The following is a 14,331-nucleotide window of genomic DNA, read 5'->3' as shown; positions in this document are numbered from 1 at the left end:
ATTTTTTTTTACTTTTGAATTAAGAGAAACATATAATATTAATGATAAATTATGGTGTATTATATTTATTTTAAATTATCATTTCATAAATTTTGTTTTCAAAAGTTATAAATTTAGATGCTATTTATTTGAAAATAATAAACAAGTCGTTTTCTTCAAAAATCATATCTCAAACTACCTCTAATTGATCATGATTAGTATGAAAGACGTGATTGTTTGTGGTTATAAAATGTTGAGTTTAGTATGCAAAAGTCATTTGTTGAGGTGAGAATGTTAAACATTTGTCATTATAATACACGTTCTATTTGGATTTATATGTGAAAGCACATTCGTTCTTATTCGCTCAATCCCACAAGCACATTTTATCATGTGAATGACATTAAAAATCATCAATCACTTCTCACTCTTCTCTTTCTTTCCCTTTAATTTTAGTTGGTCGTGGACAAATTAGGTGTGTGTAAAACATTTTCGAGCTTCATATTAGCCATTGAAAAAGAACTATAAAAAACTAATTACATTCGTTAATCAGTAATGATATTTCAAAAAGTGCAAACATCTAAAAGACACTTTTTTTTATCACATTCATCATAAATAATATATATTAGTTCTCTCTTCTCTTATTTTCTCACTCTGGATATCTGTTGGATTTTTATACTATGCGAATATCTATGTGCATTGTTATTGTATTTCATTAGTCAATTTCTTTGTCCAAGAGTTCATGAGCCAGTAATAGACAATCTTCAAGCAGGGGTAGTCACCACATAGGACTTTGAAAATTCAAAGCTAGTTAATTAGTGAAGTTCTTCCCTTCATATCTGACAAAATTTCTCGTTATCCCTTTGGTTTTAAGTAACCGATTTCTCATTTTCTCAGGGATTTTCTTTCCCTGTCCTTCTCTAACTCCACTCAAACCACCATGAAAACTACATGGAAGGAGATACGTCCTTGTAATGCGCATGGTGATCCTCTTCAAGTTTCTTGGTCAAGTGCAAACACAAATCAAGAGCATTGTTGACTTTGTATATTAGTACAAACCTCATTGGTTCTTAAGAAGAAACAACATATAGCTATAACCCCAGTATTGGTTCGTAGGTTTGTGTATCTGTTAACCATCATTTCAACAGGGTAGTTGTGATGATATTTGTAAGTCATAGGATGCTGTCATTTTCAAACCATTCATGATTGTACTAATCTGAAACAATGAACAAGACAACATGATTAAACAAAAGAACATTCCTTATAGCTTGAAAGTGAAAGAGCTCTTTATTCTTTTGCATTATATAGATTGGTTCAACTTCATTCACTCATTGGTCATTACCAATTTGCCATAACCTCTCACAAAGCAATGTCATCAGCTTCATCTTCTTATTCCTTCACCACTTGTGTGCTATTCCTCTTTGTTCTTCTTATGTCTTGTTTCATGAACAACCTTAGTGCAAAGCACCAGCACCTGCATAAGCACCAGATCAGGCCCAAGCACACCCATAACCCTCCATTAAACCCGAGGCTCTACCGTGCTTTTCTTGCCCTCCAAGCATGGAAGCATGTGATCTACTCAGACCCAAAGAACCACACTGCTAATTGGGTAGGTCCTTCAGTTTGCAACTACACTGGTATCTACTGTGCTCCATCTGTTGATGACCCTAAAGTAACAGTTGTGGCTGGCATTGACCTTAACTTTGGAGACATTGCAGGTAGGGACGGAACTATATGTAGGAAAATGGTTCAATCGCCTCCAAGAGAAAAAAACTTCCTTAAAAGAATAACATTAAATGTTGTATTTGCCTCTCTAAAAGAACTATATGTTAACTTTGCTTAATGTTTTAAATTTTTGCCCACTAACTTTCTTCTGATTCCGTCTGTGATTGCAGGGTTCCTACCTTATGAAATAGGCCTGCTCTCTGACCTTGCACTCCTTCACCTCAATAGCAATCGCTTCTGCGGCATTGTTCCAGAGACCTTGAGCAACCTTACTCTACTCTATGAGCTTGATCTTAGCAACAACAGATTTGTTGGACCCTTTCCTTCAGTTGTGCTTCGCCTTCCTTCCCTAAAATTTCTTGACATCCGCTACAATGAATTTGAAGGGCCATTGCCTCCTCAGCTTTTCAACAAATCTTTTGATGCTGTCTTTGTTAATAACAACCGCTTCACCAGTTCTATTCCGCGAAATTTAGGCCAAAGCAAAGCTTCTGTTTTGGTCTTTGCTAACAACAAATTTGGAGGCTGCCTGCCAGAGAGCATAGTAAACTTCGCTGATACTTTGGAGGAACTTGTCCTCATCAATACCAGCATATCAGGTTGTCTACCACAGCAAGTTGGATTTCTCTACAAACTGAGAGTGTTTGATGTGAGTTTCAACAACATTGTTGGCCCCATACCTTACAGCCTTGCAGGGTTATCTCATTTGGAACAGCTAAATTTGGGCCACAACATGATGAGTGGCATAGTCCCTATGGGAGTTTGTGACTTGCCAGACTTGGCTAACTTCACCTTTTCTTATAACTTCTTCTGTGAGGAAGAGGGTATTTGTCAGAATTTGACATCAAAACGGATAGTGTTTGATGATCGCCGGAACTGTTTGCCAGAGAAGCCTCTACAGAGGAGCGAAAAGGAATGCAGTGCCCAACTTGAACACCCAGTTGATTGCTTTGAGCTTTGTTGTCCTGTTGGGGGTTCTGGGAACAATGTCACTGCTGGTTCAGTGGCTATTCCACCTGCTGCAGTTCCAGCTGCAATGCCTGTTTCTGCACCTGTTCTTGCACCAAGCTACCCTTGATCAAGCATAATGTGTTGATATAAATAGGCAAAATAAAGTCCAAAATTTGAGTTAGCGAATCACCTTGTATATACCTTGTTTTCAAAGTTGTGTGCTAATCCATGTGTGTGTGTGTGTGTGTGTTTGGTGTTGTATCATGTGTCTTGTTTTTGCAATGTGTTATATCTGACAGGAAGTGAGTAAGTTCACATAATCTCTTGTGCTTTGTTGGAGTACTAGATTTTTAGGGTGAAACCATAAGGAGGCCATTCACCTTTTATGATGGATTGGCATGTTAACAAGCTGGAGATGAAGACCCCGATTTTAGTATTTAACATAGTAAATTTAACGGTAATAACCACCAAAGGATCCTGACCTCAGATTTGAACATAGCTAGTTGATATATTCACTTATTTACACTCTAAACAATATATCAAGGTTTCAAACAGCTAAGAACCCTCACCACAGGATTGCTATTAGCAAATTATCAAGGTTTTAATACCGAAACACCCTGACCCTAGCTTAGCTAACCAATTCAATCATTTACATTCCCATGATAAAAATTATAATATCCAAGCTTGAAGGGAGAAAAATCGCATTTCAACCAAACATGAGCAATCAAACAATGGTCTAAATCATTTCTCTAACCAAACGGTGGTCTCATACTGCACCGTTATAAGCTCATCACAACTAAAATTCATGTTCGCAAAATTATGATTTCTAAATATCAAGGCCCTAAATTCCGGAAAACATCAACAAATAGCCTTTTGATCCAAAATTACTCTAATAATCTAATCACAAGCACAATTATCCCAGATAAAGTTGTCGTCATCGTTTAGCCGCCGCCAGAACCGTACTTCTTTCCAAACATGATGAGCTGCAGCTTGTCATACCCGGCAAGCACACCAGCACCAGCAACAGCACGTAATATGTTTGCACCAGCACCTTTGAAGAGTGACTTAGTACCCTCCTTTGCAACTATTGTTTGGAATGCATGCAAAGAGCTCTTGTACTTCACAGCTTCTCCAGAAGTCATCATCATCCTTCTACGGACAGTGTCAATGGGATAAGAAGCCAAACCAGCACCAATAGTGATTCCCCATCCCAAAAGGAAACTAGCAAAGAAACTTTCCTGTTAACAAGAAGACCATAGGTAAGAAAAGATTAAAACAAATCACAATAATGGGATTAAAAGATAGAGTCAGAATTGAACAAATTCCAAAGTTTAAGTTTGGTAGTCATGATGGATAGTATCTATAGAAATATAAAGGATATTCAAGAGAAATTGTATGTAGACTAAAAAAAGTTTACTAAATGCTAATATGTTAAAACATGCGAAATAAGATAATAAATCAATACTAATCACAAGTATCGACTTTTGAGCTGTTAAACCCAAACGCAATCACAAACATTCATATGGCCAACATTACAAAGTTTAAGTTTGTTAGTCATGATGGATAGTATCTATAGAAATATAAAGGATATTCAAGAGAAATTGTATGTAGACTAAAAAAAGTTTACTAAATGCTAATATGTTAAAACATGCGAAATAAGATAATAAATCAATACTAATCACAAGTATCGACTTTTGAGCTGTTAAACCCAAACGCAATCACAAACATTCATATGGCCAACATTACAAACTAATATTTATCTTCAACAAAATAATGCATGTAAAACAAATTCAAAGTGAAATGAGCCTATATGGTGAAGATGAGTAGTGTTAATGCAGTACAAATTAAAAAAGAACATATTCCAGATTCGAAGTTTGTCCATACCTGCATTGTACCAACCAAAACAACTGGTTTCAGAGAATCATACATTCCAAAGTAAAGACCACGATACACTATGATTCCAACACATGAGATATTGAATCCACGATAAAGGCCAGCAATGCCATCAGACTTAATGGTTTTCTTGTAGACATCAATCAAACCATTAAACTGCCTCTCACCACCTTTCTTGGCAGCCTTTGCGTCATTTGCCAAACGAGTACGGGCATAATCCAAGGAATAAACAAATAATAGGGAGGAAGCCCCAGCAGCCCCACCAGAAGCCAAATTCCCAGCAAACCATTTCCAGTAGCCATCTTTATCCTTTTTAAAGTTGAAAAGCCTTTTGAAGTAATCCTTAAAAGCAAAGTTCAGAGCCTGGCAGGAAAAAGTAGAAATTAGATTTAGAAATGGCAGAAATATCAGAGGAACTCCAGAACCAAACAGCAAAACACCAGAAACACATCGGATCACAATCAAATAGAGGAGATAAATATGCTTCTTTTGCCCAGGGATGTAAATAGAAAGAAAAATATGACTAAATATTATCCAGAATCCTTGCCCTTCCAAAGTAAAAGCCAACATGAATATAGAATAGGACGGCATGAATGTCAACTAAAACAAACATGCAGAGCCATATTGCGCATTGATTGTTGTCAAAAAGTGATGATGTGACACTCGCACAATGCACAGATCTAAAAGAAAATCTCATGATGCAGGAGTAGGAGTAAGACTAATTTTTTACATGTGTGATCCACAGAAATGGAGCAGTCCTGCTTTGGAACAAAAAAATGTCTGTTAAACAATAAAATCAGATTTACGTGTTTGGTGAGCCTGAATTTTATGCTTTCAATGTCTCTACTTTTGAAGAACAATTATTACCACATATAACTGTAAAAAAAAAACATATTGCCACATGCAGAACTTCAATAGGCAAAGAGTAGAACAGAGGGAGCCATATGTAAAACTATTTAAAATCATTACACAAGAAAAGACCAAATAATCACCTGTGTAGGAAAGTATCTGATAACATTAGCAGTATTGCCTCTCCACAGAGCAATGACTCCCTCATCCTTCATGGTACGACCAAAACAATCCGAGATTCCCTTATAAGGCTCCGATAGCCGACCACTTTTGATCATCTCATCCTGATTTTGGATAAGCAATTTCACACGTTCAATTGGAGCAGCAGCTGTCTTGGAGACAGCAGCAGACACTCCTCCCATCAGAAAATCCGCCAAAAATCCAGCTGCCCCCTTCTCCGATGGTGCGGGCACAGTAATAGCAGGCACGGGGGACACCATCGCCAAACCAGAAGTGTGCGCTCCTCCATTGAAGTAACTACCAGACAAAGCAGAACAATTCCTCGAGTGGACGTTGGGGCTAAGCCTGGACGCGAGATAAGACCGTCCAGCTAGCTTCTGAACAACCGATGGATGCTGCTGTCCATCCGCCATATTTGCAACCTAGACGGTGACCTGTACACATTTAACCATATAACAATAAGCCATGGACATGGATTCCATTACAAGTAACAAGGTTAAAGTTTGATTCTACCCCACTTTGAAAGAAAGCCAAATACATTCATAATTCCTAAAAACTCTTACTAAATTGAAATAAATATCTGTAGTTAGAAACAATAAAATACAGAAAAATGAAATTCACCACCACCCCTTTTTTGTTCATTACAGTCTTGAACATCAAGTGGACAAAATGGTCCAATATCAAAGAAGAAACAGGTATTGCAAATACATTTTCTTCTATACTGCAGTACTCTTCATACACTTGACCTAGCCAACACAGGGAGTTTATAAAAATGGACCTAAGCTTAACCGTTAACCGTAATCGAGAATGCGAGTGAGTATCTGTCTAAGCATGAAGCAACTATCTAATTGAAAAATTGTAGAATTACTAGTTGACCATAAAAAAAAAAAGTGATGATCGTTGAGGAAAATTGAATAACAGTAGAAACGAGACACGAACTTGATACACAAGAAAAAATGGACATGAAAAGAAACGAATGAAGAAAAAGGAGAAGCCATTGACGGATAAAGGAGAAGGAGAAGAAGGAGATACCTGAAGAGAGGTCTCCGTTGAGATCGCGAGGGGAGGGAAGGGAAGCGCACAAGTTCAGTTCGACTGAGTGAGTGAGTGAGCACAGAACGAGGGAACTAGGGTTTTAGATTAAATGACGAATCTACCCCTTCTCCTTTTTAAATTTTGTCACTGAAAAATAAAAAATATACAAGGTGGGTGTCTCCGTACAACAACATCATTCTGAAAAATCCATAACAATTGCCTCACAAGTCACAAGTTTAAGTTTTTCAGTAATTTTTTTTTTATTATAAGAGGAAAATTCGGTAAAAGAAAGTATTAAAATGTTGAGTATTACCATTATTTTTATTTTTCTAATATAGGAACAAAAATACATCAAAAAAAGGAAGGTATACAAGTCATTATATCAACGTTTACCAAAAAACTGAACTCTAGCGGAATTTCCTCCACTCAAACTGAATCAAGATAGGTGAGGCGACATTCCTTGTCCAAAACAACAATACAATTATCTCTCCAACAAACAAAGAGAAATATATGAAATTAAAAGCTAAAGATAACAACCATAATCTATTACTATTATCATGTACTACATTTGATTGAAACTCCAATAATAAATGAATTCTACTTAAATAGCTTACATTTAGAATAAACAAATCCAGTGACAATGTGTTGGTATAATGATAGATAAGTTAGATCTTTGTAAGAATGTTAGAATGAGAAAGTTCGAATAAAAAAAAGTATTTACTGGGAGGGGAGAAATATGCAACTATTTCTCGATCGAGTGTTAACATCCACCAAAAAAGAATAAACAAATCCAAATTTTATTTATGATAGGTCATATGGTATTTTTTGTTTTAACCAATGTATCACTACGATCAATAATTGTTCAATGGTAAGCGTACTAAGGTAGTGTTTGATAGATAAGATGGAACGAGATAGACCATGACATGCTATTCATATTATATGTTTCTTAACGTTTGTTCCCGTTTTTATTTTTAATACATAAATTTTGAATTTATCAAATTTTATATGAATATTAATAATTTTTATTCTTAAAAGGCATTTTTCCACTCAGTTTTATGGTATCTTTTTCAATGTTGAGCATTGACCAGTACAAAAAGACTAAAAGTTGGATTGGAAATTTTCCCAAGTTTCAAAAAAAATAAAAAATAAAAATTTTCCCAAGACTTTTTTTGTCCCTTCTTAGTGTGATGTGCATTCCTTGTTTTTTTTTTTTTTTGTTACAAGAGGAAAACACATTCCTTTGGTTTAGTTTAGTTAAAGTCTATATTTTAACGGTAAACAAAAATATTTTCAGATGTGGCGACAATCATAAATGAGATGTGTATAGAAATTTTACACTGAAAATGCCCACATAAAATCCTTATAGATTTAACTTATGTGCAACAATTTATTGACAAAGCGCTTGTTTTTGGTATACTTGACTGCATCTATTAGAATTTTGCAAGAATCCGTCCTGAGCAACGTTATGTTGAATTCGTCCATGAAAAGCCCTTCGCAGTAAAAAAGATATATACAAACACAACAGTCATACCTGCTTACGATACTCTGCATTTACACATGTACACCTTTGGAAAGTTAAATTCTAGACCATTACTCTAATTACAGAAGACAAGAAACTGAAGAGTTAGCAGTATAGAGGCTAACGCAGGGCAACTAAGAGAAAATAACTTCTAAAATGAGCCTTTTTCTAAAGTATATATAGATGAAAAAGAATCTTGCTCATAATCAAAGATATGTGTTGGAAGATAACCTTCTAGCCTTCTAGGTCTGTCTTTGATTGCTTGTATTGTGTATTTTTCAATTTTCATACATGTTATGACTCTTCAGTTGCAAGACCGTTTGAAGTTTAAACACAAGTGGGTGTGTAATGACCTTCAAACACTATGCAGAACACAATGAAGCTCTTTGCTTCGCGAGTAACTCCTTTAATTTCTTTATAAGCTGGGGGTTGGAGCCCATATAATCCTGGAAGGACTTTTTCAAATCTTGCAGCAACCTTCTATCATCATCGCCGGGGTATTTATTTAGCATCTTAGTGAAGAAAGTCTTCCACAGCTCAACGTTCCAGTAACTATTTAATTCAACAAGCAAAATTTCAGGGTTAAAAAGAAGTTGGAAACAAAGGGGTGAGAAGCGCTTCCATTATGGCATTAAAGTTTCCAAATTGACTTTAGCAAATAGCAACACAGAAACTGGAAAATATCCAAATTGTGACACAACTTTTGCTACAGATCACAGGCCTAACCAGAAGTAACAATTGCATACAGCTATAAAATGAGGGATATACCGTTTAAAGGGTAGTTTGGGATGATACTCGTAGCTCCCATCGGATGACTCTTTTTTGACGATTTCCATATAGGAATTATGCAACATCACATGGACAACAGCACAAAGACCATATGCATCTACCTGTTGTTGGCAAGTGAATGAGAAAGGAAACTTTAGGGACAGTCAATAATAAGCTTCATTGCATTTGTAGTGTGATTTATGAAGTGACTTGCCTGAAATTTCCATGGCTTATTCTCTTGCATCTCAATGCAGCGAAAACCAGAAGTTTTGCAATCTCCCATAAATACCGTGTGATCTGGAAAGAGATGCAGATCAATCCCTCTTCCCCAGTCAACGAGGCAAAGGCCCTGCAAAATAAAACAATATGTACGGTTTAATAACATTAACAACAATAAAATTTGACTATAACTTTGGGAGAAAAACTGACCTGATCTAGCCAAGAACCACTGCGGTCCAAGAACCCATCTTCTGTAAGGTCACCCCTGCAACACAGCAAGAAATGTAATGTGCACCGTCCACAAATGCAAATCATATAAATTATAAACAACTTAGATCTGATGTGTGATGATCAGAACATGCATTATCATACAAACTTTGAAGCATTTGCAAGTAGGTTATAACTCAATCAAAGGTCTTCAAAAAACTGCCATGTATATCTTTCTGTCAGTATATATCGCAAGACATGTTTATGCAACTACATCAATAATGCCTTTGGTTTTCACTCCTGTAGATGATGCTTGGCTAGATGTGTGGGCCTTTGTAAACTCCATATCCTTAGATAAGCATATAATATCAATTGGACACATACTTTAGATACAAAGTCACATCCTCATAAATTAAGGGAAAAAGCTTCGAAATTGCAGTATTACAAGATACAAACAAACAAGGAAAGGGACGAACTATCACCGGAAAAGATAGGGAGGAATTGAAATATTAGAATTCTGCTTGTACAAGCATGAGGTATGTTAAAAAATAGTGCCTCAAGTATGACTACAACATTTACCTAGCATAGCGAATAAGCAGATTATCAGGCTTGAAATCACCATGAATCAAGCCAACATCATGCAAAGTTTCAACCATGTGTAACATTTCTATTGTGTAATAAATGCATAACACTTCTTCCATGGATTTTCGCATGACCACATATGAGTTTATGACATCCTGCATAAAATTTCAGCTGAAAGTTAACACCTCGAATTTTTGAAAAAGGTAAAAAAAGGGAATCCAAAGAGATAGCTGACCTGTAGAGTCCCATGAGGTAGATAGTCACAGACGAGTATGCTAAAGTCAGAATAAAGATGAACTCTCTGGGCGAATCCATAGCTTGACCTCTGATATAGTAAGATGTCAGAGAACTCAGAATAGGATGTTCATAGAAAAGGCAGGTTGATGATATAATTGATATTGGCATACTTGTCCGCCTGAGATGCGCTGATCAAGCTGCCGGTACATGTAAAATTCCCAGGAGAAAGCTGGCCTTTGTATCTGGCATTTGACGTTCAAAATACAACCCGATGAGACAATGGTCTACGTCAGTGAGAAAAATGATTTGAAAGGCCTTCATCACCTTTAGTGCAACAAGGACATCGGGATCAGTGTTGACATATGCCTTGTATACTTGAGCAAAACCACCCTGTCCAGCACAGCCCTTGATATGGTACTTCTTTCCACCTTTGGAGGCCAGCATAAGAGCAAAAAAAGCAATAATGTTGTTAGTAACTGAATGAAGCTTCCGGTTGAGGAAACAGCTTATAGAGAAATAATTAAATATACCTTATTCTTATAGAAACTGACCTGAAACATGATTTATCTTTAGAAGACAAGCTAAAAAAAAACGGGAGATGTAACAAATTCAAATTCATCATAGATTGCACATTTCATAGTGAGGTTAATTTTTTAACATTTCATACTTCAAACAACTAGAGAACCAGCGGTTACATGAGCTGACAACTATAGACTCGTAACACAGAGATTATAAAATATTAAGGTGATGATTAATGAATAGAAAGCAAGTTATTCTGCCTATGAAATTTTACCATAAGCTCACTTAAACGTACTCCTGAACATATTTATGATCTAATATACAACTTCATCATTGCAGGCTAAAGTATTAGGGGTATGATCAGAGTCCTATACATATTGTTTTGCATTCTAATAAGACCTTTACATGCAAAAAATGACTATGGACACATTTTTCTACATCAAAAAACTTTTTTCTGTTTGGAAGAAGAACTGGTCTCCAAACAAATTTGTGGTTTCATAAGTACTAGCATAATGCAGAAAATATAAAACAGGCGGATTCAGATGAAATTGGACTCTTCAAGTTGGTCGTTCATATACAGAGAGCGGGAAAGCAGTAAGACAATATGCAGAAGATAAATATGATTGAGACTAAAGAGTATAACCTATTTCTATAACTTTATTCCTTGAGGTATTCTTCAAAGCAGACAAGGCAACTTTTCCGAGGTAAGATTTAGTGCTAGAATGATATCCCTGAAATGTATTTAAAGAAACATAAGGGAACATAACGGTTGACAATTATATTAAACCAAAGCATGTAGATAACAAAGGATCAAAATATCTCACGTCAAATTTCTTAATTAAAGGATTTATCTTCTTCAACAGACTGTCCATGGTGGAGGTATCCCATGGATCAATGCCACTGTTTTCCAATTTCGCAGATTCTTTAGACTCAACCTGAAATCATAAATCAAATGAGATTTCTTAGGATCTGCAATATATAATTCAGAATAAATTCATCTTGATAGGTACTAAGGAGACTAGCTTCTCATTTTAAAACAATAGTAGTTAAACTTGAAAACTTAATTGTTTTCCAAACATGCTATTAGGTTAGTGTTAAGAAATCTCAAATTGAACTGGCATAATGTTGAGGAAATAAGTGAAAGAGATCATAAAGATGAGTAGTACATTAAACATGGCTCAACTTTTAACTGCAAGGGACTGTTCTGATATGCATACCTTCTGGCTTGAAGCAGCATTCCGAATTTCAGAAATCCGGTTGAGAAATAATTTATGCGCCTTCTTTAACCAATCAGTTGGCTCTGCATTCCTATCAAACATCGACCCAACATAAAATTTGAAATTACGACCCTTATTCTACGACTTGCGGTATCAAAAGAAGCAGGTCACAAAAGCTTACCCACCAACACTGACCTGAAAACACCAAGCTGATAAATCGTGAGGGCATCGCGCAATCTTCCCTTGAATTCAAAAAAACACGCAGACCACACATAAAGTGAAGCATTGTTGACACACACATTGCTATCCAGCATTTCCTTAAATACACTATCAAAATCAGAACTGACTCCCATCTGCATAAAAAAACCAACAGAAACAAGCTAAGCCTAATCCAGATTGCCTCAAAGCAACAACATTCCTCATCACATCATAGTCATAGACCATGTACCATCCAGCAGCAAAACGGTTTATGTTATTAACACACATGCATCCAACACCTAACTGTTATATCACTCCCTCCTCTACTACCTACATTCCATACCTTATGTTATTTTATATTTTTCCTTTAGTTTCAGCACTTCTATTGTTTTAGAAATCTAAAATTTGTCTATTGGTAAGCAAGCTATATCCGGGAAGGATGATAGCACAAGTTCGAATCCCGGAAAAGACATTTGTTGGGAGGGACATGCAATTGTTTCCTGATCGAGTAGTGACATCCGTCAAAGACCAAAAAAAGAAATCTCAAACTCACTTAATCTTTTTCATCTATTCCTTCATTTGATTGTGGGAAAATGATTCTGGAATGTAAATTTTCCTTAGCTTTAGGTGATTTTAGAAGAAATTTCCTATTCCTATTTAGCTATCATCTTGAAAATCCAAAATAACATTAACTAGTATTTGATCAATTATTCCTCTATTTTTACTAATTAGTAAAAGAGAAAATTGTATTCTGATAATAACATATAACATGTTAAATGGCATATTAAGAAACTAAATCATCATACAGTAGTTGCAATTAGCATCTGTAATTACTAATTAAATTAGCCGAAACGGTTATCGTTACATGTGATGTTAGCGTGTTAATCTTCGATCCAGATAGATACATATCATTTACATGCTGATTGAACACCAACGAAATCGAATTTTCAGTAAGAGGGAGGGTTAGTTGGATAATTACGTAGAGGAGCCAGATCTTGAGAAATCTGACATCGTTTCGGTACCGGTCAGTGTTCTTGAAGTTTCTGATGCAGTCTCGGAGTAAGTTACTGAGATTCGGGCATGAATTGTTGGAAGCTTCTAGGGCTTTCCGAATGGCCCTGGAATTGCGAGAGAAAAAAAAAAGTGAGTTAGGGAAATGAAAAACTGTGCAGGTGTGTGAGTGTGAGTGAGAGAGGAAAAGAGAAGAGAAGAGAAGAACCAGAGGGAAGATAAGAGAGGATCGTGATGAGCGTCCATGGCGGTTCTGGAACGATGAGAGTAGGGGAGCCTCGCCATTGAGAGAGAGAGAGAGAGGTGTGAATTTGTGAGTGAGGCGCGGAAATTCGAGATTTTGAATCTACCGGTTTTTTTTATTTTAGAAAAAAAAATTCATTGGGCTGGGCCATGAACGGTGGTTTTTTTTTACATCGCAAAAATAAATTACACTCATCAGGAAATGATCTTTGGATCGACAAAAAAATGAAATGATATTTCGACCTTCCTTTCCTCAACTCATATGTCTCTCCAACTCTTACCACTTGAGCTATCTTTTGAGACATCAACGGTGGTTTGAAATTTTGATTTGTGGAAAATCATTCACGAAAATTTTGAGTGTTTGAGGTGAGAAATTAAAAATCTCATTTTACCTTATTGTGAGGAAGAGCTTCGTGCAAAATTTCTAAGAACCAGTATTGTTCATAGTGGCTTCTTGATCATGCAAATTGATCTTCTTTATCGTCTTTCATATTTCTTTATCCTTTTTTTGGTCATTGTCTTTCAATGTTTAAGAGCCCCCTTATGTTCACATCAACAGGTGCCAAAAAAATTCCTTTTGCTAAGTGAAGAGACCATATGTGAGGAAGGTGAGATGTTGATGGTGGTGTTCCCACCTTTTATTGTTGCAACTGTGGCAGTTGATGTATATGAGGAGAATAAATGTGAGAGAAACACATGAGAGTTGGAACACCCAACACGATTGACACGTCTTGTTTGAACCTCGAGAAGTAGGAGTGGATTTATATTAGTTGGGTAGGGGGAGGTTCAGGGTTCGATTCCTGACAGATGTAATTTATCTTTCCAATGTACAAAAAAAGTGTTGATGTTGAAGGTGAAGGTCAAGAGGTGCCATGCACGTCATTAAAATTGGGACATGGGGAGGTTTGCTATCGCTGACCTCAACAATACAAGGGAGAGATAATGGGTAATAAAAATTTGGGGGTGAATGAAAATGAAGATGAAGGTTTCCCCGAGATATGT

The 14,331-nt window shown here is 36.2% G+C and overlaps 3 protein-coding genes across 3 annotated transcripts; 1 reads left to right on the top strand and 2 right to left on the bottom strand.

Moving 5' to 3' along the window:
- Nucleotides 1–1,292: 1,292 nt before the first annotated feature.
- On the top strand, nt 1,293–3,093 carry LOC130746882 (leucine-rich repeat extensin-like protein 4). The gene is made up of 2 exons (XM_057599658.1): nt 1,293–1,694; nt 1,872–3,093. The coding sequence occupies exons 1-2, from the start codon at nt 1,346–1,348 to the stop codon at nt 2,777–2,779; spliced, it is 1,257 nt and encodes a 418-aa protein (XP_057455641.1). The 5' UTR covers nt 1,293–1,345; the 3' UTR covers nt 2,780–3,093.
- Nucleotides 3,094–3,336: 243 nt separating this feature from the next.
- Nucleotides 3,337–6,756, bottom strand: LOC130746883 (ADP,ATP carrier protein 1, mitochondrial-like). The gene is made up of 4 exons (XM_057599659.1): nt 6,607–6,756; nt 5,538–6,008; nt 4,537–4,908; nt 3,337–3,890 (listed from the first exon to the last, which is right to left on the bottom strand). The coding sequence occupies exons 2-4, from the start codon at nt 5,985–5,987 to the stop codon at nt 3,594–3,596; spliced, it is 1,119 nt and encodes a 372-aa protein (XP_057455642.1). The 5' UTR covers nt 5,988–6,008; nt 6,607–6,756; the 3' UTR covers nt 3,337–3,593.
- A 1,307-nt stretch (nt 6,757–8,063) lies between these two features.
- Nucleotides 8,064–13,403, bottom strand: LOC130746881 (mitotic checkpoint serine/threonine-protein kinase BUB1). Its single transcript, XM_057599657.1, has 14 exons — nt 13,295–13,403; nt 13,055–13,193; nt 12,073–12,230; nt 11,878–11,968; nt 11,485–11,595; nt 11,304–11,391; nt 10,466–10,569; nt 10,312–10,383; nt 10,140–10,229; nt 9,902–10,059; nt 9,326–9,380; nt 9,107–9,245; nt 8,897–9,014; nt 8,064–8,680 (listed from the first exon to the last, which is right to left on the bottom strand). Exons 1-14 carry the CDS (start codon nt 13,369–13,371, stop codon nt 8,491–8,493), a joined length of 1,590 nt encoding a protein of 529 aa, XP_057455640.1. The 5' UTR covers nt 13,372–13,403; the 3' UTR covers nt 8,064–8,490.
- Between the last annotated feature and the right edge of the window lie 928 nt (nt 13,404–14,331).

Source organism: Lotus japonicus, chromosome 3 (genome assembly GCF_012489685.1).
Source record: "Lotus japonicus ecotype B-129 chromosome 3, LjGifu_v1.2".
NCBI classification, from domain to species: Eukaryota; Viridiplantae; Streptophyta; class Magnoliopsida; order Fabales; family Fabaceae; genus Lotus; species Lotus japonicus.
This window is presented reverse-complemented; position numbering and strand designations above follow the sequence as displayed.

Coding starts and splice junctions, on each gene's coding strand:
- LOC130746881 (XM_057599657.1), bottom strand. CDS start 13,371: ATGGCGAGGCTCCCCTACTCTCATCGTTCCAGAACCGCCATGGACGCT. Junction 13,194..13,294: donor CCTCTCTTATCTTCCCTCTG/GTTCTTCTCTTC, acceptor TCGCAATTCCAG/GGCCATTCGGAAAGCCCTAG. Junction 10,060..10,139: donor TACCTCATGGGACTCTACAG/GTCAGCTATCTC, acceptor AATTTTATGCAG/GATGTCATAAACTCATATGT.
- LOC130746882 (XM_057599658.1), top strand. CDS start 1,346: ATGTCATCAGCTTCATCTTCTTATTCCTTCACCACTTGTGTGCTATTC. Junction 1,695..1,871: donor TAACTTTGGAGACATTGCAG/GTAGGGACGGAA, acceptor CTGTGATTGCAG/GGTTCCTACCTTATGAAATA.
- LOC130746883 (XM_057599659.1), bottom strand. CDS start 5,987: ATGGCGGATGGACAGCAGCATCCATCGGTTGTTCAGAAGCTAGCTGGA. Junction 4,909..5,537: donor TCAGATACTTTCCTACACAG/GTGATTATTTGG, acceptor TTTTCCTGCCAG/GCTCTGAACTTTGCTTTTAA. Junction 3,891..4,536: donor TTTTGGTTGGTACAATGCAG/GTATGGACAAAC, acceptor TCTTGTTAACAG/GAAAGTTTCTTTGCTAGTTT.